At 33.8% G+C, this 23,486-nt stretch overlaps 1 protein-coding gene across 3 annotated transcripts in view; it reads right to left on the bottom strand.

Moving 5' to 3' along the window:
* Window positions 1-2,334: 2,334 nt before the first annotated feature.
* The window catches only part of RFX3 (regulatory factor X3), a 127,063-nt gene continuing 105,911 nt past the window's right edge, over window positions 2,335-23,486 (bottom strand). For 2 of the 3 annotated variants that reach the window (XM_040579438.1, XM_040579437.1), the window contains 9 exons: window positions 22,420-22,532; window positions 21,514-21,629; window positions 20,850-21,004; window positions 15,794-15,891; window positions 15,341-15,490; window positions 13,634-13,842; window positions 12,503-12,656; window positions 10,203-10,245; window positions 2,335-9,238 (listed from right to left, as the gene is read on the bottom strand). In XM_040579438.1, the coding sequence (XP_040435372.1) occupies window positions 9,003-9,238; window positions 10,203-10,245; window positions 12,503-12,656; window positions 13,634-13,842; window positions 15,341-15,490; window positions 15,794-15,891; window positions 20,850-21,004; window positions 21,514-21,629; window positions 22,420-22,532 (1,274 nt within the window). In that variant the 3' untranslated portion in view covers window positions 2,335-9,002. The remainder of the gene's footprint in view (window positions 9,239-10,202; window positions 10,246-12,502; window positions 12,657-13,633; window positions 13,843-15,340; window positions 15,491-15,793; window positions 15,892-20,849; window positions 21,005-21,513; window positions 21,630-22,419; window positions 22,533-23,486) is intronic. The other variant, XM_040579439.1, reaches the window with a different exon arrangement.

Genomic DNA, 23,486 nt, shown 5'->3' with positions numbered 1-23,486 from the left:
TTGCAGCTACACAATTCTTTGTGTCCCTAACTTCAATCAATGTGCTGTTACAGCAGCGTTTTCAGCTGTTTCTGCACTCTTTCACTATCAGTGGAAGACAACACAACCTCGTATTATAGCTTCTGCAAAGGACCAGTTACGAACCCTTCTTCTGAAGCGCATAGTATAGGGTATTCTGATATTCCTGGTCACAATAATACTACCAGTAGTCCTCTTAAACTGTGCATTAGAAATTCAAGTATTGTAAATATGCTTCTACCAGTAATACTTCATGAAAGAAGATAAAGGATCTGAGCACTCGTGCTTACAGCAAGCTGTCAGGACTTTCTAACCAACGAATGTCTCTAGCAGCGGAGACCTATTTTAGCAGCAGTTTGAACAAAGGTGGCTAAACCAGTAATGTCCCAGGACACCATCTATTAGTGTGGCTCCATTGAGGGGAAAGGTAACATCCAGCGGCAAAGAGAGAACAGCTTGAGGCAGGAATTTCTTTATACCACTCCCAGTTAGACCTCTGAAAGTATGTCTGATTTATTAACTACTAGTTACTAAATACGTACGGACCTACTATGTCTGCCCTAAATCCTGATAATGAAAGCAGCAGCAGATTTTATGCACAGTGTGCCAGTGGAAAATGTCTGTACGCACAGTGATTCTTACTAGAACAGTTCTGCTTATAAAATTGCTTAGAATAAACTGTCATCAGCGGCACATTGTAGTCAGGGAGGGGTGGTTGTTTTGTTTTTTGAATGGGAAAGTCTGGTATCAGGGAAGAACACATACAATGGGATTTAGCAGAATTTGGAATAAGAAGCAGAATCAAATCAGAATAAAAACCCTCTCCAGCATACTGTTACCAGTGCCAAAAACAGATCAAGGTTTCTTGGCTTTTTCCTTGCCTTGGTCAGACACTTTTGTGGGAAAATAACTGGCTTGTATTTCATGTGGCTTTTGGCATAGACCTTGATATGGAACTGTAAAACTGATGCAACTGGATTGCTGCAGGCTGTATCACATTTTACATAATTGAATGCTTTACCTAAGTCAAATTAAATACACTTGAAATAACTCAATAAGTAAGATACTTATTTGATATTATTAACATTGTGCAGAAAATGATGTTACAGAAGTAATACAAATAAGCTTTACTTACTACCCTTCTTACACTAATTTTCTTACAGTACATTACTTTCTCCTACAATTCAGGTATGCTTCATGCTTTGAGGTACAGATTGTAGTAGTTTGTTGAACTAAACTTCCATTGGTTAACTAATTAAACCACTTTAATTAGTATTAACAGCAGCAGAGGTTCAATTCTGTAGGGTCTTCCTGGTAACACTGTCAGGGGAAAACAACTGAGTAATAGCTGCATCAACTATTTGATAGCGTAAGAACGCCCAAGAGGGAGATGTCCCCCTACAGATTTTCTTGTGCATGTGTGTTAGCGCTAGTGCAAGACCTATTTAGTCTTACCAAGGCACCAGCTAGGAAATAAAGTCCTAGTCTTGATTAGCAAACCAGTCTGTAAACACAGATGTGGCTGGTCACTGGTGTAAAAATTTTAGTCTTGTTTGGTAGGATACTTTTGAAGAACCAGTATTGTACTCTAATAAGCTTTTAATCTTATTTGAAATTAAAGGATAGGCAATGACTGGACCATAACTTACAGGCGAACTTGAAAAATAAGCTTTAGGATACATTTTTTCTATCTCTACCACAGTTCTGTGTGGAACACCAATTTTAATCTTGGTATCCAATACTTATTTTGATACTCTAGCATCTATTACTCGGTGGATTTTAGCCAATTCAGGTAACTTTCTGCATTTTTTTATATGAAATGGTGCTTGCAACACATACTAGAGACCCATAACATATATGATCTGCTAATATTAAGCCTTTGTCCATATTTTGTAAAACTGCCAGAACATCCCGTACATTAGTATATTGCAGAGTATTTAGAGCAAAACTTGCAGAAGTAGGTTCTGCTGTAACCGACACCACTAATTCCTGGAGGCCAAAGTCTACATGCCACCTCACTGACAGTTGTTAGGTGGCTACATCTGTAATGGACAATCATTGTTAATACTGAAATTAGTAAGTATATTACTGTCTGTATTTAATGGGAATAACAGCAATGTAAGTGAATTGACACTTCAAAATACTAGTTTCTTCTGCAGTCTGAGACACACTTGTTACTTAGTTCTGCTTCTGCTAAATAAAAAATTGCAGTCCCATTAAAAAGGCATAAGTTGAAGTAATTTTTTTTTTTTCAAAATCAATAGTACCACAACCCACAGTAGCTGGCTATGTAAAAATTGAAGCAGTTCAGATATGTTTGTAACAAGAAAACAAATTTATTGATTTTAAAAGACAAGACACAATTTCGTTTTGAAAAACACAAGAAAGCTAGCCTGAGTTCAAGTCTGAAATATTCAGAAAAAATCCTACTGTCTTTAGTATGTTCCAGTCATTTTTTTAAACAACACACTAAAAGTTAATATATATTTTTATAATTATAAAAGTTCCCCAGTTATTGTACAGTACACAATACAAATTGCCCACAAACTATTATTTAGCTCCTGCCAGTTTTGAGAGGACATGATATACTAAAAGATTTAGCATTTCTCACAAAAATCACATCAGGAAATACGTATTTACAAAATCAAATACATTATACAAAAAAACCATCACGTTATTCTGTAAAGATGTCTTCTTTAAATAATTAAAAAGTATATTCAACTGTAGTCCAAAAACTGGAAAAGAACATTACATTATCTCACACATACAATCTACAAAAAAGTTGCTTACCTCATTTACATAATATATTCAGTCAACTGGAAAATAAGAGTTTGAATATGTCCTAGTGTTATGATATTTCTGTGCTGTGGGACTGAATAATGTAATCTGCCACTTACTAAGTGAAATTTAAATGATGGCACTTAAAAAAAATACAGTATAAAATAAATGCAAGAAGGGAAGTTTCCTAGAAGGTAAGAAAGCCCTGAGTGATGACAAAATTACTGATTGGTAGCTCTAGAATTAACCTAATTAAAGTTTACCACCTCAGGCACAATTTTCCAAGTTTTTGAAAGGCACTCAAAGTTTCTTTAACAGCCTCATTGGTTATAAACTGTAAATCTAAATTTTCAGTGAAGATGAGTGGAGATGGGCAACTTGCTTTGGTACTAAGTTGTATTTTCTTACCGTATTTTAAATTGCTTGATCAGGTTACTTTAAGATGGATGTTTAATGTTTAAATACAAGGCAATCATTTTAATATTATAATGAATTTACTTGGGGAACCCTTGAAGTATTCTTAGTGTAAAAAGCCCTTGCTGGTATCAGTGAGTCAAAAAGAACTGAAGTGAGTTCCTAGTAAATAGCAATCCATGCGAGGTTGTTCCTCTGAAATCTAAATTCCTCTTACAGAGACATCTATTATTTCAGAATAAAATTCATCCAGAACTGAAAACTCCTGTAAGATGTTTGCACCATAATCAAGAAAGTGCTGAAGAACATACAAAAAAAAATATTTCCTGATTTAGATTTAAGCGAGGCTCATTTAATGCTCATAGGCTTGTTCTGGGACTTCTTTTCTACAGTGAATTTCAGCCTTAATAAGCAATACAAGAACAATTCTTACCAAGTATTTAACTACTCAGGGCTTCCAATCCATAAACACTAATTTTTTTTTCAACAGGAAAAGGAAAAAAATCAGAATAAAACAAGAATTAAAATGATTATTTTCAAACTAAGGCATATTTTACTTCAAACAAACACTAGGCAGTCACTTTGTAAGTGGCTTTTACTATTTCTTAGTTAAACTGGTAAACTCAGGTCTACTGGCACATAAAATCACTAGCAGCAATGATCAAGGCATGCAAACTCAGAAGCATTTACAGTAAATTATGAATAAAAAAAGTTAAAACCCTTTGAGTATTGCATTTATGTTAATTAATTATGCATGAACTTGCATTAACTGACTAAAAATGTTTACAACTTACTTGCACTATACAGCTGACATAATTCCATTAAATAACTTAAAATGAGACCTTTTTTGATTCTCCCTCAGCTAGACTTAAGTAAGTACAGCTGCACTTAGTGTTTGCTGACTGATTGATATTGAAAGAAACCAGTAGAAAATGTATTGTACTCTCACTTAGTAAGGTGGCATTTCTATGAATCTCTACTTGCTAATAAACTTGTTCCCTTGTTCTTGTAAGCAGTATTTGTAAGAACAAAGGGGCTTTTTGAAATGGCAAAAGGCTTGTGCAATTATTAGGTTGCTTTTAAATTCTAATTTAAATAATAAATTTTAAAATTCTGACATTCACTACGGGCCATCCAAACTGTACCCCTGTAGATGAAGATGAATAAAAGGCTTTCATCTTTTAGCTGATCAGTATTACAGTGACTGGTTTTTAAAAGCAGTATCAATATAATTGTGCACTTTTTGTTCTTATCAAAAACACTGCCAAAAATTTCAATGCAAACACACCAAAATATTCTGCAAAATTTATTCTTCTTCACTAAGCCTTCTTTTAATCCTAAAGATTCTCTTTTACAGTACCAGAGTATTCCAATACTAACCTACCTTAGGAGATTTTCAAAATAGTATGAATATAGTTTATAAACCTTTATCTTCTAAAGGCATCTTAAAGTAGACAACTTCCTATCTGTAGAAACATGTTTGATTTTCTTTATATATTTATGCCATTATGAAAACAAGGGAGGTGAAGTACTGTTTTCTATTAGACAGTACACGTCAATGGCAGTGAATACTTATTCCTCTATCTATTGAGCCTCCTATAACAAAACCATTCCCGTATAGTATGCAAGTATTTACTTTAGACATAATTAAAATAATTCTACAACACTATCAGCTATTTCAAAGTATATGCTCAATGGACTAATTAAATTATCTAAAAAGCTTTGTTCCCATCATGTTACTTACAATGCTCAAAGGGTTAATGCAAGGCATTATATCAAATTAATTTCCTAATACTAGAACTAAGCACTGTATGTTTATGCTTCTATTCCAGTTTTTATTGTTTATCTTAAATCACCAAACAAATTAGCAGAGATACTAGAATTCCATTTACTGATTTGTTTTAAACCACATACAAAGAGGATGTCCTGTTAGAAAGACAAGGGCCCAATTTTCAGAAATTCATACTGCTCTCTCAAATGAATGTTTAAAACTCTGAAATTATTGTTGTATACTTCTATTACTAATAAATCTACATTTCATCAGTATTTTTATGGCTATCAATCATTGTTTTTATTTTGTAAAAACATTCTGAATTAAATTGGATTGCAGTGCATCTCGAATAGAAAATTTTTTCTAAACAGTGCAGATGTCGATTGGTCAGAATGACAAAGATTTCAGATACTTTCTCCTAGGGAAAACAAGGTGAATGAGAAAGTTTTTAGATGTTTAAAAATGCCTCACTTTAAATTAAATTTGTATATAGACCTATACATTCCTGAATGACAGAACATTATCTTCTTATTTTTGAACTAAAGGCAGTAATGCTATAAATCATCATTTTATAGGTAAATAATTTAAAATCTATCTTCCAAATTTTTATGGAACTTTTTTAAAAAGAAGGTGCTTACAGCATGCTACAGTATAAGAGCAAAACACAGAAATAATAATGAAAACAGGAAAAAAAAAGCTTTAAAACTGATTTACCTCGAGAAAGATGAAAATGTACCAACAAATTTTAATAAATATAAAACTTTTGAAAATTGGGCCCTGCATTTTGAAAAGGTAGTTCAACAATACCCATTCCCCCACAATGTTCACTGTGCTATTTGTGCTAATGGGGGAAATGCCTCTAAAATAATTATTTTGGATTCCACGTCAAGCTTAGGTAAAACACATAAACCATGTCAACTCTCATAATGTCTACCCTGTGGATACATGCTACACCTCTCTAGAGCACTAGCAATAGACTTTAGAGCTGGTGTGACAATGCAACCGCATGCTACACATTATAGAATATGGACTGAGGTATTCGTATCTCTGTAGTTTAATGATTACTAAACCGCAACTATTAAATAGCAAGACTGTGCAAAATGTTTTATCTAAGTGTTTGATTAAAATTTCAGTACATGTAAAAACAAAACAAGAGATCCCCAAAACTGTAAGTGTACAACACAGCTTACAGTAACATAGTTGTTCTAAAAAAATCTCATAAAATCTTTAGAATTTAAGCATAGGAATACAGACTCCATTCAGTTTCCTGCACCTGGGATAGTTCCAATTCGTTTTGTTGACTCATTGTTTTCAGAAGCTATGAAATACATTCCATTTTTGTATTCAGATTTTTGTTCTTTTTTATTTCTTTTTGCACTTTGTGAACAGTGAACAACTGAGTGGAGTGGGGAGCTAAATAATGAAACATACTCAGGTCCCACCTTTTTTAGCAATCTAGATTTACTTATTACAATCGTACTCTTTTCTCAGCAACAACTCCAACATTAAACCAAGAAAGGACAGTAAGAAGAAAGCATTATAGGTCCATCAACACAAAAATTTAAACAAGAACTACAGTATTAAAAGAAGCTGAAAATAAAAAAAAAAGTTTAATTATTTCACTTTATTTTACTTGTAAACATCTTATAATGCACAATGAAGGGGAGTAAATGTTTATCACAGCTTAGTTTTAGCATTTTTGGTGAAGGGTACAGGTGTACTGATTTCCAAGGAGAAATCATGACACACTGAACGATATATGACAACAAAATCTATAATGAGAGTCAGTGCATTTGTGAGTTTAGAAATAATTAATATAACCTCACTTTCACTTTTTACTGAGGCAAAAGCCATCTACTGACATTGGTAGGAATTATGCCTACATAGAATGAGCAGGATGGGTTCACCTCCCAATTCTGCCAAGGAATTTGAAATTTAATTTTGTACACCAATAAAGTTAGGACATTTTAGTTGATGTGCAGCTGTATTTGGAGCATGTGTAAACTCTAGCAACAAACTTGTTGCTGTAAATATGCTGTTCATTTTACGTGCTTTCCTCCCATTTGGTATGTATGAGTTTAAAGTCATTTTCAGACACACTAGATAAACCGAAATAAAAGAATTCCTAATTTTCTCACACAGTCTTTTCTGTAAAGTTGATCTTTTTGTGCTCTCCTTCACTTTTTGGCTTGTTTAATTCCACTATTTTAGTGTAGCAAATTCATGTGTCTGCATAATGAAATGTTTAAGAAGAAAAATTTGAGTTGTTTAATGTCAATATGGTCTCTATAAACTGTCATTATTCAACCATTAAAATGTAAAATCTGGCTGATACCTCACAAAATATAGAAATCAAAAACATGCACTGCATTATGTACCTGCTCATTTATTTCTTTTCAGTTTTTAAAATTAAAAGTAGACAAGGGTTTAGAAAATATATAATTATGCTTGGGCCTATGGTCAATCTATTTTGACATTTGAAGCTGGTATTAAAGCTAGTTTTGCTTTTCAAATTCCCAAGCAAATTTTATTTCTAATAAAGTGAAATTCAGCTAGAAATGAGAAAAAATAGGTTTATTGTCATTATAAGAGGGATATTAAAATCATTTAATAATAAAAAAATCCTTTTATTCTTTTGAAGGCTATGTAACCTGTCCTTACTTCTTAGGGAATTTGAAAGTGACAGGCACACCTTGTTGAATTAATTTAAGAGTTAAGAATAACGAAAAGTACTAAGTCTTAGCTTCAGTTCTGTTTAAGGCACCATGTAATAGCCGAGGTACAATGATCCCTGATGTACATTCTTAAATGGCAATGGTCCATCTAGCCACCTATTCAAATTCTACACAATTGGGAATAAGTACAAGTGAGGTGTGCCAGTTACACTGCCTTATCTAATTTTTGTAAAAATTTAAATCCACTTTAACAACAAGGAAATATTTTTGAAAGGAAAATGATGCAGGTTGCTACATTCCTTGCATTCTATAAATCAATTTTTGTAAGAGCAGCAGATTGAACCACTAGTAGGAAAAGACCTGGAATAGAAGAAAGTCATCCAAATGGAATGTTTTCCTGTATGTCCAGTTCAGCGTAAGTAGCACATACACTTAAAATTAATAACAATAATAATAATAATCATAATAAGAATAATAATAATCAAGTCATTTCTTTTTTAGCTTCAGTTTCTAACTACAGTACCACTCAACAGCCAAAAGCACCTGTTCAGTGGCCCCACATACAGCATCAGTAGTCTTCAAAACAGAGGAACTGGTATGCAAATAATATCTGGAACTTTTGATTTTAAAGGAAGCTTGCATTGTTTACATGATGGTCAGATAATTAGGTACGTTTATGACGTACACATTACCACATTCCAATTCTGCTATTTAAAGTTGCTTCTTGCTTAGAGAAAGAAACTAGGAGATCTTCCCAACCCTCCAGCATTATTACAAAAAATCCCCCTGAATGCTCACAATTTTATCAAAATAGTGTCTTCTCATTGTCCAATGAAAAGCACCTTTTATAACAAATTTGATACATCTGCTGTCAAATAAGTATGCCTCCAGTGTAAATCAAAGAAAATAGTTCTTTTGATATTTCACAGAAGTGCATCTAATTAAAAATCTATCTATATGAAATCATCATCATAACTAATAATTAGCATTAATTCTTTTTAAACTATGAAAAAATTTAAATTATTATATGAGGACAAAAACATTAACACTAAGCTTTGCAAAAATCTTCCTTGCATTTGCTATGAAGAAAACTCTTCATATTGAGTGGCCAATGTAAAATGATTCTGTTTACAAAAAAATCTTTTTTTTTTAAACAGATCTGGCAAAATATGTACACCCATTCCATTTAACAACTCCAATAAAATAAAGTTCAGCACAGCTAAAATTTGACAACAGTCGACCTTTGGACTTATTCTCTTTATTTTATTTTTTTTTTCATATTAAACCCAAAGGGCTAATGTAATGGGGTGTGTGTCGGGGGGTGGGGGTGTGGGGGAGGTTACATATTAGACTGCAGTGTATGTATTTCCAGTAGCACTGCATTGTCTGATAGTCTGAGTAGTTGCAACATGTTCATTATGAATTGGGTTCAGGAGATTCTGCTGTACTCCACTCTCAAGCACCGGCTGCATGCAGCCCACCTGGAATGCCTGGTTTAGCTCTGTTTTCTCCCTCTTGGCTTGTGGCTCTCCATTTTCATCCAGTTCTTCATCTATTTCACTTTCAACTTCACTGCCTTCATCTGTACAAACAAACCACCATGAAACTAGTATAGAGGTAAAAAATTCTAATGCAAGGGTCTGTATTTTGCAAATAATAGTTGAAATAAAAAAAAACCACAGAGAAAACTAGTGAACCGATAAAGCACAAATGGAAAATTTAAAATTTTAATGGAAAAAGTCAATAAGTATCTCAAATAGGTAAACAGAGTCTCAGCTTTGATCACTTGAATTACACACCAGTGATTCAGTATGTGGAAAAAAGAACTTCAGTCTCGAAAACAATCTCTAACAAACAACGTTACTTACCTTCATGTTGCAAAATACCTCTCCTGTCTAAGACATGATAAACAAGAGTTGTTACTCTTAGATACAGAGAGGGAAACTCAGGTGAAGATATTTGGGGTGACCTGACCCCAAATTTTGACATACATTCTTATGCTCACTAGCTGACTGATTGGGGGTCAAGTCACCCTAAATCACTCAACTAGTCAGTGTAAGAATGTATAAGAATGTAAGAAGGAGCTAATTTCCTTCTGTCTTCTTCACTGACAGGTTATCTGACAACCACTTGCATGCAAATCTGCCTTCTTCACCTAGCAGAACATTTACTATAGATAAATATACACAAGCATCCTCCTCTCCCTCTTCCCACAGCTGTTACCCCCCTCTATCCTATTGTATACCACTAAATTCTGTGTAAATATTGAAATATTTCTGGTGTGAATAATAAACATCTTTAAAATATATTCTTATTTTAAAACAAACCTATGCTATTGTAGTCCTTATTATATACTGCATATTACAGATAGCTTATTGTATCTATATAATATATTAACGTATCCATATAACATATACGTGCACTTTAAAGCATGGTACAGCTCTAAATTCTGTTTTACTATATTTTTAAAACATTAGGACTTATTTTGCTCAAAGAAACACATTAGCTCTATAAAGAATTATACATGGAGAGATTAAAATGCTCACCTTTATCCATATTTCCAGGAGACACAGCATTTAAATCACCAAACTGCAAAATAAACAATAAAAAAATTGGACACAGTCTTAAGCAAATGTGAACTTCTGATTATCTGTGATGAAGCAGATCTGCACTCCACTGGTCTAAGGCTATCATTCAAACATGATCTTGGCTGCAGCCACATCCACAGTACAGCAATTAATTTTCCATTCCATCCTAGTCTTGTGCTTATTAAGACAATTATCACTAAGTAAACCCTCAAAAATTAAAAAGGGAACTACAAACTCTTTTAAGATTACTTCATCAGGGCCTCTGTTGCTTGAAGTGAGCTATTTCTGTGTTATGTAAAGACATACATTATCACAGATATCCATTCTGAACTGCCAATATTTAAACAAAGAGGTGTTTTTTTAAATTTTCCAGAGACAAATTTAATTGGGCTGGAACAAAAATTAAGGTCTGTCACAGTGTTACAAATCTACCTGTGAGATAGATGAAAGGCATTGCTGAGAAAGGGTTTACAATCTGGTAAACTTCTCTATTTACATCAAAAAAAATCTTAAAAAAATTGCTCAAAAGCTAGATGTATTACCTCTCTTTCCTTCCCTGAATTCTCTAGGTTTCTCTTAAATAAGAAAATTGGCAAAGCAAAATGCCATCAATTAATCTCAAATGAAAGAAGTACATTATTTAGATAAATACATTTCTAACTATAAATGATGATACTAGTCTTTTCCAGAAGAATTTTGCCAATACCAGTGTTCAAAGTTGGGACAAGAGGAAGAGAAAAAACTGAGAATGCTTTTCTCAGCTGCAGCACCAGTTTATACCGTCTTACAGTGTTCGTCATATCATAGTCTTAGACTTCCTGATTTTATTTCAGCCACAGTCACTGAACACACAGAAACATAAAAAGACATGCATTTTATGAGTATTTGCTATTTATATTCTGTACCTCTCACCTCCAAAGTTTTGAGTTACTTACTTCCTCTTAGTATCTCCATCTTCAGTCTAAATAAACTTTTTAGAAGAACAATACTGCATTTATGCCTAACATATACAATATTTGTTAATTATTGTTAATTGTAATATCGTTTTATTACATATAATAACATATATATAATAAAAATAATAAAATGTAATATAGTTTAGAAGAGAAGAAACGTAGTAACTGTATACTTGTGTAGTACCTTACTGCAAATATAAGGCAGAGATTAAGCAAATATACTACTGGTGGGTCGCTAAGCAGAAAGAGTGTTACTTAGTTTTCTGAAACACATCATGCCGCGTGATATAAAAACATTTGACAAATAAAGCTGAGACATTTCCAATTTCTCTTGAATGTACAGCATCTATTTGTAGTATTTAACAAGCTTATGTATCTTGAGAGAAGTATGATACCTGATGCCAAATGAACTCACAAAATTACTTGCAATTTATTGGTAACATAGAAGATACAGTGACTCCCAAGTGTAAAAATGTATCAAATTTGTCCCATTAACTACCTAACATATTTTCAAATATATCAATTTTCCAGCCCTTTTGAAGTGTCATTCTTTCACGACAATTCATATATTCCTCACCACCTCACTCAAAATGAAAGGTTAGATGAACTACTGCGGGAAAAAAAAAAAAAAAAGAAGGATGAAAGAAACTTAGCCTTGCAGATGCCAAAGATAAGTATAAAACCTGGTTATAAATTGAGACTCTTGTTCTGCTTTTTAACCCAATAATCTTTGAAACATGTATGAAAATTAACTGTGTTGCAAACGTCTATGTATGTCTAGGTTGAGTTTATTACATGTATGTGAACAACACCATACAAGCCAAAATTCTGCATGTCAGCCATCCTCAAGCCAGTGGGGGTACTCAGCTCACTTGTGTTAACATTTGTGTGGGAATTCAAAATGTGTGCAAATACATGTAAACAGATCTATGTAAACAACACTTTCCTATTACTCTGTTCTTTTTGGGTTTTTTTCACATAAAATACTCAGTTCTCAAAAACTGGAAAAAGGTTGTGTATTGATCAACATTTTTCAAACTATGGATGTGAATCTGTATGCAGATCTGTAAAGAAGCAAGCTCATTTGGAAATAATTGGTTGTTAGAATTCAATGTGGTTTTAGTACCCTGACAACCAATGAAACATGTTTGAAACTGTTGTATATGTTTGTAACCCAATCTATTGTATTCCAGAACATCCTAATCCTACAGCTCCACATAAATGTTTTAAAAATTTGCAGACACATATCCGAATTCACCACTAAATCTATCAATCTAGTTAGTCTCTTACATATTATCTTACCTCTCCCATAACTGCAATAGGTGTCTCTCCTGTTGCCTGAGCAACACGATGTTCTACTAAGTAAAACATGTATTCATCGTAAAGCAAGCGGATCAGATGAAAAGAGCCAAAGCTAGCAGCACTGCGCAAGGTTAAATCTCGAATCACCATTGAGCTATTCAAAAATAGAAAAATATATATATTTATGTATTATATGTCACAGTCACTTTAACACTTATCCATGTAGACATTTCACCTCAAAACCAATATTCTCAAAAGTAACATTATCCACAAATGTCTGATGTATGGTGTCTTCAGAAAGAGATGTCCAGGAAAGGCAAGCATTTGCTTTTCTCCTTTCTCTAAAGATATTGTTGGATACCACATTATGTAAGAAATGACCAGATAGTTTTGTTTTCAGTTTTTCTTTTGATATATGCTTAACTACCAAACTTAAGTGTGTATAAAACCCAACTTGAAATAAAACTTTGTGGAAAACATAAAAACCTAAAATGGTAAGAAAATTATTATTCAATTTTAAACAAACTAATGCTTAAATAGTGTCTGTTGTGTCCACCTTCTCAATACAAAGGTTTTAATTGCCAAGATTTTAAAACTTTGAAACTTAAAATTACAAAAAGATAGGCTTGTGTGTATGTATTATATTGACAAATTCTGGTATCTTCAGCAAGTAGTTGCTACAGTCATTTTCAAAGAACAAGGTTTACTCTGATAACTGTTTCAATAAGCAGCTAACATGGAATGCTTGCTTAATGTTCTTTTTACACAGTAAAACCAAGTTTTGTCTTCCTTCTCTAGTAAACATAGCTACCACAGTGGTTTAATAAATCATAGTAAGTCTAGTGGGCTAATAATTGTGAGTTATTCAACCCCAAAATTTCACACTATGTTTCTAACTCAGGACAAAATGCCACTTGCATTCATTTGCACATGGCCTTTAAAACAATAAACTTAAGGCTGACTTGCAATTAGCCTTGAGTTCAAGGTTAACAACAGTATTCTGAAAAAAAATGCACGTTTTTTGCAACTTAGCGAGCCACTGTTTGATATTACATCTGTCAACTTTACTATAGTGAAAAATTCAGAAAATAATAAAATAGTTAGAATGTTTTAGAAGCTTATAAATACTACCTGTAGAAAGACCATTTTAACAGAAATTGCCGTGCTGCTTTAGGAAAGCTGGGTCTTCCTTCATATGGTTTCAACGCTTGCATCATTACATTATCAAGCCAGGCAGCCCACTGCTCCAGAGTGCTCTGCTGTTGAAGAGTCATCTTGAAATCTGTTTCTAGTCTCTGAACCATGTTGTCATCACACTGGCACACCCAGGAAGCCTGCTCCTGTTACAGCACATGGCAACTCTTGAATTAACAATACATAAGCTGAGGCACAGAATGTTATTCTTTCTCAATTAATCAATTCAATGGGTGAAAAGGACAAAACCCACTTTCTAGACAAATCACAAAACAGTTTTTATTTCTATGTCTATCATAATTCTATTGGAAGCAAATGGGTGGGAAAAGCATAACATTAAAAGCAGACATCAAATAAAGAAATTAGAACAAACAATGGAAACGGCACAAGTATGTAGTAGTTTTCTACATTCATTTTCAAAAAAGGCTTCAACTTTCCTCATTCATCATTTTTCTACTGATATATTCAGGACTTGTTTTTTCGGGGACTATAGGCAGGGCAAGCAGGAAGAACAGTTATATGTGGGGCTAAAGTAATAAAAGAAATAGCAAAAAATCAAGTGCAAGTTTCCTTTTGTTTTGAAGAAGTTAAGCTTAACGACAATTTCTGTTATAGCATCTTATAAAATAAAACTTTCTGTGTAAAAAAGGATTGTTTTGTTTGCTAACTATATGCAGCAATAGATAACACATTACTTAAAGTACAATGTAAACTGCATACCAATGGAAAAACACACTCCGCATACAATAATAAGCGATTTAGTCAGTGTTATCAAGTTTAAATAAGGTTAGCTGGTCAATTCAGCAACTGAGACAAAAATGAAGCCTCACTAACTGCAAGCCATGCCCTTAAAACTCTAGCTATCGTGTGCCAAGTTAACACCTCATTCACAGACTCTGTTAACATATTACAATACTTAATATACTGTATCTTTGGTCAAGTACTGTTGACTGACTTTTGTTAAAGATTATTAACAAGTACGTTAAAGCAGTCATTCACAAGGAAAAGACACAACATACAACTACCAGTAATCTGGAACATTTCACTTTGCTGGGCATAAGGAAAAAGATACATTTCCTCAGAGGAGCAGAAACAAGTGGACAAAGTAAGCTTTGTGAAAATACATTCCATAGCTAACTGGAAACTAGTTCTAATCTGTACTAATCCAATCACTCAGGAGATCTTGTAAATTTAAGCATAGGCACTAGATAGAAGTATACTAACGGTACTGTCTTTGGAACAGTCTCTATTGAAAACAATGTTGTATATTTAACAGCTTTTAGAGACTTTCAGCAGCCACACTACTATCTGAGATCTAATTCTAAGCTATCATTTATGCTATTACTAAGATATCATTCATGGTACTCATTCTAAGAACGTATTTGCTCTATATTTCCATACAAGTTGGAAGAATATGTGCACTTCAAGACAGTAAATGGAAACAGATAATGGTTCTGAGCTCTTACTTTCCTAAAGTGTAAGCTGCCACGGTTGCAATGCATCACTGAATATATGAATCAGAAAAATATTCTCACTTCACTTTCTTGATAGAATAATGACAGCTAATAATAAAGTTCAAAATCATAGAGGAAATAACACTTTTTTATTATTTAAAAATGCCTGTTATTTAAAGCTACATTTTACCTGAACATTGGCAAAATCAACACGGTTAAGATCATTGAGCATCTGATTGATTTGAGAAGTATTTTGAAGCACAGCACGAGCTGCTTGAGCCAGGTGATTAAGAGATGTGTATCTTCGCAGAGTCTGGGCAAAGGCACTTACAGCGGCAACCTATGAAGAAAGGTTTTTAAATATTGTACTCTTTTATCTGTAGATTAATTCTACAGATTTGAGTCTTTTATCTTCATTTTAATATTCTCTATTAATGAGTCCTTGTATGTGAATTATGTCCATGTAGCAGATAAAATGATTTCTTCCTTATAATTTTTTGACAAAAGTTATTTCCTCTCCCATTATTTGATACTTGATGCTAAACATGAAATTTAGCATTAAAGTTGAAATGCAACTGCTTTTAGATGCTACTGCCCACTGGGTCTGCCATTGCAAGAATAATACTGCAACAACTTTGTCTACCTTGGTTTGTATCATCCTCTGTGGAATATTGTTCATGGCATTTGAAAGCCAACCTTCAAGGCTTTTTGCAAAATTGCGAATGGCTTGGGTCAAGGCACCTGTGCATTAAAGAATAAAAACAGAATGAAAAGAAAGCAATGTACCTGTCTTGAAATGTTTTGCATCCTCAGTACTTAGGTACTCAACATTCAGGTCTGCTGCTTGCACTTACTAAAACACAAATCCAGTCTAGGTTCGGAGTGTCTCATTTGGATATAGATTTTGTAATAATTATGTCAGTTTTCACATAATAAGCAGTTCTGACTTCCTCACCTAACAATCTTTCAAGGCATTTGTGACCACCAGTATAGTTTCAGGCACTCCTATAGAAGAAATCTGCAATTTCAGTAGTTGTTGTGATGGACATTTCCATCACAAACTTTCAGCTTTCCATTTCATCCAAGAACCTCTTTATAAGAGCAAAGCTCTGGCAAAAATTCCAGTTACTGGAATACTGCAGTTTCCTCAAATAAGCCCAGAGTAACCTTAAGCCATGTCATAGTACTGCTTGTTTCGGTTTTAAATAACAAAATCCAATATGCAGTGCTTAAGGATATCATCAATAAGCAAGATACAGGAGTGTGTTTCACTGATAGAAAATGAGATTATTCAAATGGCTGTGTAATCCATCTGCACTTCTGTTTCTTTCTATCCACCCACAGAACTGCTGAGTGGCTGACCGAGATTTAGAGAGAAATTTAAGCAGCCCCTACAGCAATCTGCACTACTTAAAATATACTTCTTAATTTTTCACAGGAGGAGCACAGAAAGTATTTTCATAAGGAACTACACTTGGAAAAGAGGAAGTCATTATCTCCTGAGTAGTAGAGACATCGCCTTCCCATACCTACCACTTGCTCATTGACATAATAGCATCTACTCAAATGGCTGCAAAAAGGAGGAGGCAGAAAAAACCTACAGGTTTCCAAAGACCTGCAGAGAATGAATGCAACTACAAAAATGAAGAGGAAAAAACTAGAAAGAGGAAATAATAATTACTTTCAAAATATTTTAGCTACATATGAGAAGGAAACAGTCCAAGTAAAGATGACTGGATTCCTTTTATAAGGCTGAATACCCTGGCAGAGTAAGAAAATCAATGCTGGTAGAACTTGTCTTTAAAAAATGTTCTTTTACTGTTTTAATAACTGATGATCCTTTTTTTAGAAAAGTTTTCTACTAGGACAGTAAATTTACTAAACAAAAATGTATTCTTCATGACATCTTCTTAATGCCTTCAAATTTGCAGTGATAAAGCAGCAGAATCCATATCAGTAATTTGTATAACTGACCACACATTTGGACACTTAGCTGAAATCTCACAATTAGATGAACAGGTGTTTTCCCCCCTTGAGGTTTCAATATGAAGAATAAGCCTTTTTTTAAAATCCTGTCAATCACCTAGCTCACTTGTGCTGCTTTCTAAACTATTTCTGTGCACTTACTAAATAACCATGTATTCACTCATATTTTTTACCAATAAAACAAGAAAATGCTAAGTGGAAAGAATAACGTAAAACCTGTATTAATGATAATTAAGACATTTAAGGAAAATATTACTGCTTTTTTGCTTCTAATATGCTTATTACTTTTTCACCCAACCATATTTTACAAAATTATTTGCATCACTGTAATGCTCATCTCCTTTAAAAGTAAATACGGAGAAGCAGATCAGATCTTAAGAATGGCCTTTAACCAAGATGAGAGAGGAGCAAATGAAAGCAATTCTAAGTTCTGGAGAAAAAAGCAGCTAAAGTAGATAATCAGGCATCAGTATTGTATAGTACAACCATGAATTTCTAATGGACTTTGGAGATATCTTATTAAATATAGAATTTTCTCATACTTCATCCTTAAATACACACCTAGCCATTACCAAAACCTTAAGTACCAATATCCTCAAAGCCTTCTTTTAAGTTCATCTGGCTACCATAGAAAAATGAGAAAATACTTTCAAAGAATCACATGATGAGTGTGGTGCAAAGTAAATGGCCTGAGAGAGTCAAGTGTTACTACACACTGATGTTGCAGTGGCAGTTACCGCTAGAAAATCTCATTCAGATAAGCACCTAAAAAGCTCAAATTCTCAGCTGCAAACCCTCTGACATGCAAATCTCATAAAAACAAGGCTTTACAGTCTTTCCAGTACTTTAAATTTTTGTCTGCTTTGAAGTGTGTAATATGGTGTGGAAATACGTTTAGCATAAATTCTCCACCTCTGATAGAAACTAACTCACAGGCAAATTTGTTACTGTATGTTCTGTCACTTGTGAAGGTGGAAAAAGTCCACTCTAAAACATAATAGCTCTGTTCTGTTGCCAAAGACATGAGATAATTATGGCCCTTATTCCTGACCAAATGGACAGCTTTTCTATTTTCTTAGGAAAAGGAAATTTTCTGTTTTATACACTGCAATTCTTCATTCATTCTGTGGGTGCTAAATATTTCAGCTGACAAATTTAACATAGAGGTAAAAATAAAACAATTTTTTCCTGACCAGTCTTTTTTTTTTTCTACTCCAGTAATAGGTATCAAACAACTGAGTAGCACAGTGAGACTTTTCTAAAAAGAAAAAACACTGAAAATCTAGACATGAAAAACAATAAACCTTAAAAAATTATATGCTTACTTCAAGCACTTTCCAAATAAATGCTTATCCCTTTTTTGAGCAACTGCTGTTGATATCCTTGCATTTATTCAGGAAAAAAAACCCATAAACATGCCTTTGAGAAAGGATTTACAGCCCCTGTTCCTCTACAGAGTCCAAACTTTCCTATAAACTGCTACTTTCCAACAGAAGATGATGAATTTGTCTACTTCACCCAGCTCTGTTTCTGTCATAGTAAACCATTAAGCACAATTTTAAGCCTTTACTTGGTCTCCTGTAATGGCTGGAGATAATTCAAAAGCAAAAGTTCAAAAGACAGTAATATTTTAAATATTGAACAGTGAAGAGAGAACTTGTATGGAGCATCATTACAGGAAAGCTGACTAGAAAAAGCCATTTAGTTAGCTGGTCCTAAAGACAACAGTCTTCCAAAGGTAGCTAAGTGGTTGGACTTTTGAGCAGAAAACCACTGGACTGTTCACAAAATACAGGCAGAAGTCGAATTTGTTCTGGAATCTGATAATGCATTTGCATCAAGAAGTCTGATAATCATCCCCAAACCAGGAACGTCAAACACAGTAGATGTGAATTATTCAAATATGACTGGTAATTCTAGAAAGAAAGAACTTGCAGGAAAAGGACCTAATGCCTGTAGTTACTAATACTGAATGACTGTGTCCCATTTTCTTGAAACCCTGTACTGGTAATGCCCAATGCATCTTATGAAACAAGGCAGGAAGACACCACAAGCTAAGGAACTATCAGATAAAAACTTCTTTACAGACTGCCAGGCTGTGCAGGAGAAGTGAAAAGCACGAGAAATGCAAGGCAAAAAACAGGTTTGATGAAAAACCATGTCTGCACCCCTTTTTCTTAAGAAAATAATATGCTTTTGAAAGAGGGAGTTTTCATTCACCCTATGAAGTGTTGTAATTATATTTGTGGGGTTTATTGTGCGGTTATCCTTGCCTATTTGCTTGTGATAGACTACTCTCAAATTAGTATCTTCTCTACTGGCATTGTCATTAGATAGAAAATTAAAACATCAAACATAAACCCAATGCAAAATGATTTATACAAGTAATGGTCAATAACTGCATATATTTGAGAAAACATTCTTTTTTTATTCTGTTACATTGATTAAAAAAATAAATTATGTCAATCACTACCAAGCACTTGCTCTTTCCCTAAAAAAAAAAAGATAAAACTGCCTTTGCAAATGGCTGACCTTTATACATTTCCAGTTCCAAATTTTTTTACATCATACCTAAGTTACTAAAACCTAATTTTATTTCACTGACAAGCAAAAAGTCAGTAATACGTTTCTGCAAGGTACTACCTGCAAACATTCTTAGACAGTGCTTATTACTGCTGGAGTCACTATAGTAAAGGAGGTGTTCACAGCACCACAAACTAGTTTTGTTAGCTGCAAAGCTACTTAAGGCCCTATTTTTTAAAAAAAATTATTTATATTATATTTTTATTATAAAAATGTTAGTTCAACTCTATAAAGTGACTACTGTTTTTTCGTGGAAAGGCTATAATATATAGGAGTTACGATGCTTATAGCAGGCTGATAACATGACTTCCTTGTACTATTTAGCACAGCATATGTCAGGCAATAAATACTTTATAAAGGAGTTAACTGTCTTCACATAAATTAATTTTCTACCAAAAATAGCCATAAAAGTACACTGCTGGAGCTCCAATGGATTCTAGTAAAAGTAACTTCGAAAAAAAAGCTCTGCTCCTGGTAATGGTTGAATGGCTGGACAGTTACTGATTCTCTCATGCATGACATATGACAAAAAGAACAATAGACTGAAATAATAAATTGGACTAAAAATTTTGACTTGATTTTTCATCACTTTAACAGCCATTATAATTGATTTCAGCAGCCACTGATTAAGGAACAAAAAAGTAACTGTCAAAAAATGGAATCGCAAAGATCATATACTTTTTTTTTCCCCAGACTAATCAAAGATTAATATAAAATGTTTAAACTGAAAACTAATGAATTTAGTGGAAGGACTGACTAACATTAGTGCACACTGGCTCAGGGCCACAGGATTTATGTCTATCAAGTAGTCCAGAGCCAGAGTAAAAGGAAAACATTTTAATCTGAAAATACAACACACACAGAAAGAAGTATCTTTAGTATGAAACCGTACCTTGAAAAACCAGATCTTCCAACTGCACTAAAATCCTCAGTTAATTTTAAAATACAAAGCAGACATCAACTCTCAGCACAACTCCCTACACAACAAAACTGAAGATAAATGATACACAATACTTTCCTACCTTTCAAACTTATTCCTATAGCTGCCTTGTGAGGCACAAGTCCACCACCACCACCATACACATGCATGCACAAAAATCCTTACAAAATGTTTCAGATGTTTAACTTACTAGGAATAGGTCTAAGGACATCAGGAATGAGAATCTCCACCAAAGCCTGGTACATCACATGGTCACAGTTACACATCCATTTCAGAATAGACTCATTCTTGCACAGAGTAATCAGCTTTGCTTTTGGAAGTCGACTTTCTATTTCACTCAGATTGCTGGTGTGAAAAAAATGTAGCAAATGAATAAATTATAATGCATTTACCACAGGTAAAAATCTGCAATGGGTGTTAGAATGTATTATTTTATAAAGACATCATAGATGTCTCAACCACACACAATATAACTTCTTTACACATTGTGTCAGAGAAATGGATTTTAAAAATGCTTCTGTAGCTCTGCTACAGCTCATAAACTATGCAGAGGTATGAATGGTCCTTTTGGCCTAAAAGAACTGGAAAGAATACAGGGAAAAGACATCTTTACCGTAGTTGTCCAAGCAAAGAAAAAAAAATATGGACAACACAGTAGTTTCAAGACTGCACTTTAGCATACACCCAGACTATAGAAAAGAAGGCCAGACAATATCAATTTAATTTGAAAAATTAGCATATGAAAAACTGTATTATTGCTCTGCAGGTAAAACTAATGAAAGTTTTTTTATTTTATTTGACACCTGTATTATGTTAACATGAAAAGCAGTAATCGAAGAGAAACATTTCCTGACCTTGGTTCAGTAATAGTAGTGCCATCAGGTGGAGCAGAGGGAGAATAGCGCCAGAAAGTTTGCCACAATTTTTCTATCAAGCTGAATTGAAGATTCACAACCACATCCAGTATTGCCTGAGAAAATAAAACACAAGTACAAACTGCCTTCTGCTCAACTTCCCCCCACTTCCAACTCCAACTAGACTAATAGTTTTTCTTCCTTTACACAGTGGAGCAAAGGCAAACTGTACATTTCTCAAGTTAGAAACAGTATCTGTTTTGATACCTTTGATACCCATAAATTATTCAGCACTATAACCTGGTGTGCACAGAGACTTGAGTAAGGCGAAGTGCACATTCATGGAAGCCTCCAGAAATGAGTATGGCCTACGTAAACATATCAGAGGAATTCATCCAAACAAAATAATTAATGCAAGACCAAAGGAAACCTGCCATTTCATTCATTTTCACAATGTACAGGTTTGAAAGTACCTTCAAAAATAATTTTAAAAGACATACTGTTCAATATCAAATGTGGCTGAAACATCTCAGTGTTTTTTTAAGATGAGAAAAAAGTTACTGCTTTTAATGTAAAAAAATATTATAGTTTAACCTGATTTACATTTCCTATTGACTAAACCAAAGATCTGCGTGTACAATCTGAAGTCTACTTTCTCAAACATGTGTGAACATACACATAATTATACTTCATTCTCCCTGTCTATCATGTATAACTTTTTTCCCACGTAAAGGGGACCCTCCAGAAAAACTTATTTCTAATGTCCTTTCAAATGAAATAAGCAAAATATCCTGAGGGAAGGTCACACATCACTGGCATGGCTGCAATATATTTGGCTTTACTGTCCTGTACTGACCTTCACTAGAAATCATGAACTTCAAAAAATAAATGGTTTATAGGAAATACCTCACAGTGCTCTCGATAAAGACTCTGCAGTGATTTGATGTCTTCAAAAGTAGTACCATCTGGCAGCGAAGATATTTCAACTTCTCCAAACTCTGGAAGTACTCGAGATGCATCTGTTTCCATGACAACATAATGAAAAAGGCCTATTGTAAATGATGCCAGTTACAGTATGATTAAGAAAAAATTTAAGGATGATACAAAAGAAAGAATTCCAAAAGGTCATAATGTGCAAAGAGAAAAGTTTTTCATACCTGTTGTATGATAAAATTGTAAAGAAATTCAGCCAGCATTTTTTAATCAAAAAAACCCCAAAATTATTCTTGAAGACATTAAAAAGATAGCACGTACATACTACATGTATACAGAAAAGCTAATGCAGATGTTTTCAGAATGTTGCAGGATGAAGGAAAATACCTATGCCAGTGTACGAAACATTAATCCTTGAACATTTTTTTTCTAGTTCAGCTGAAGTGTTTCTATGTAGCCAGGTATGATGGTGCTTAGTAGACCCAATATACATTTTTATTTGAAATTTAATAGACTTTCAAGTAGAGCCAATGTGTGCTTTTACTCTTTGCCACAAATGTTCCTAGAGACAAGCTGATTTAAGAGAAAAATGCTGGACTGAAAGGTACCTGGAAAGGAAGATTCAAAACATTTTAATGCTACCATGTTCAGTAACAGCAAAATTAGGCCAAAGGATCTGGTGCTTGAAAATCTCAAGCAAAGAAGCCTACACATTCTGCAGTAGCACAGCCAGAGTATTCTTACCGGAACAAGTAAAAAAACTACTATTTGTTTCCATTACTGAGAATACATGCTGAACTGTATCAGAATCCACAACTTGGATATTTTTAAACATTAACTTTCGGGTTCCAGTTGATAAAATTTTCCCACTTACAACACTACAGCACATTTTCAAAACAGTCCACTGGATGGTTAACTTGCATTAGTCATGCAATGCCACCACCCCCACTCACTTTTATGAAATATAATCCACTGTAGTGCATATGCAGGAAACAACTGCAATTGCAGGAACTGCAATATGCATATCTAATACTGCCAGC

The sequence above is a fragment of the Falco naumanni genome, chromosome Z (genome assembly GCF_017639655.2).
Source record: "Falco naumanni isolate bFalNau1 chromosome Z, bFalNau1.pat, whole genome shotgun sequence".
Classification (NCBI taxonomy): domain Eukaryota; kingdom Metazoa; phylum Chordata; class Aves; order Falconiformes; family Falconidae; genus Falco; species Falco naumanni.
The sequence above is the reverse complement of the archived record's forward strand: the minus strand, read 5'-3'. Positions and strand labels throughout refer to the sequence as shown.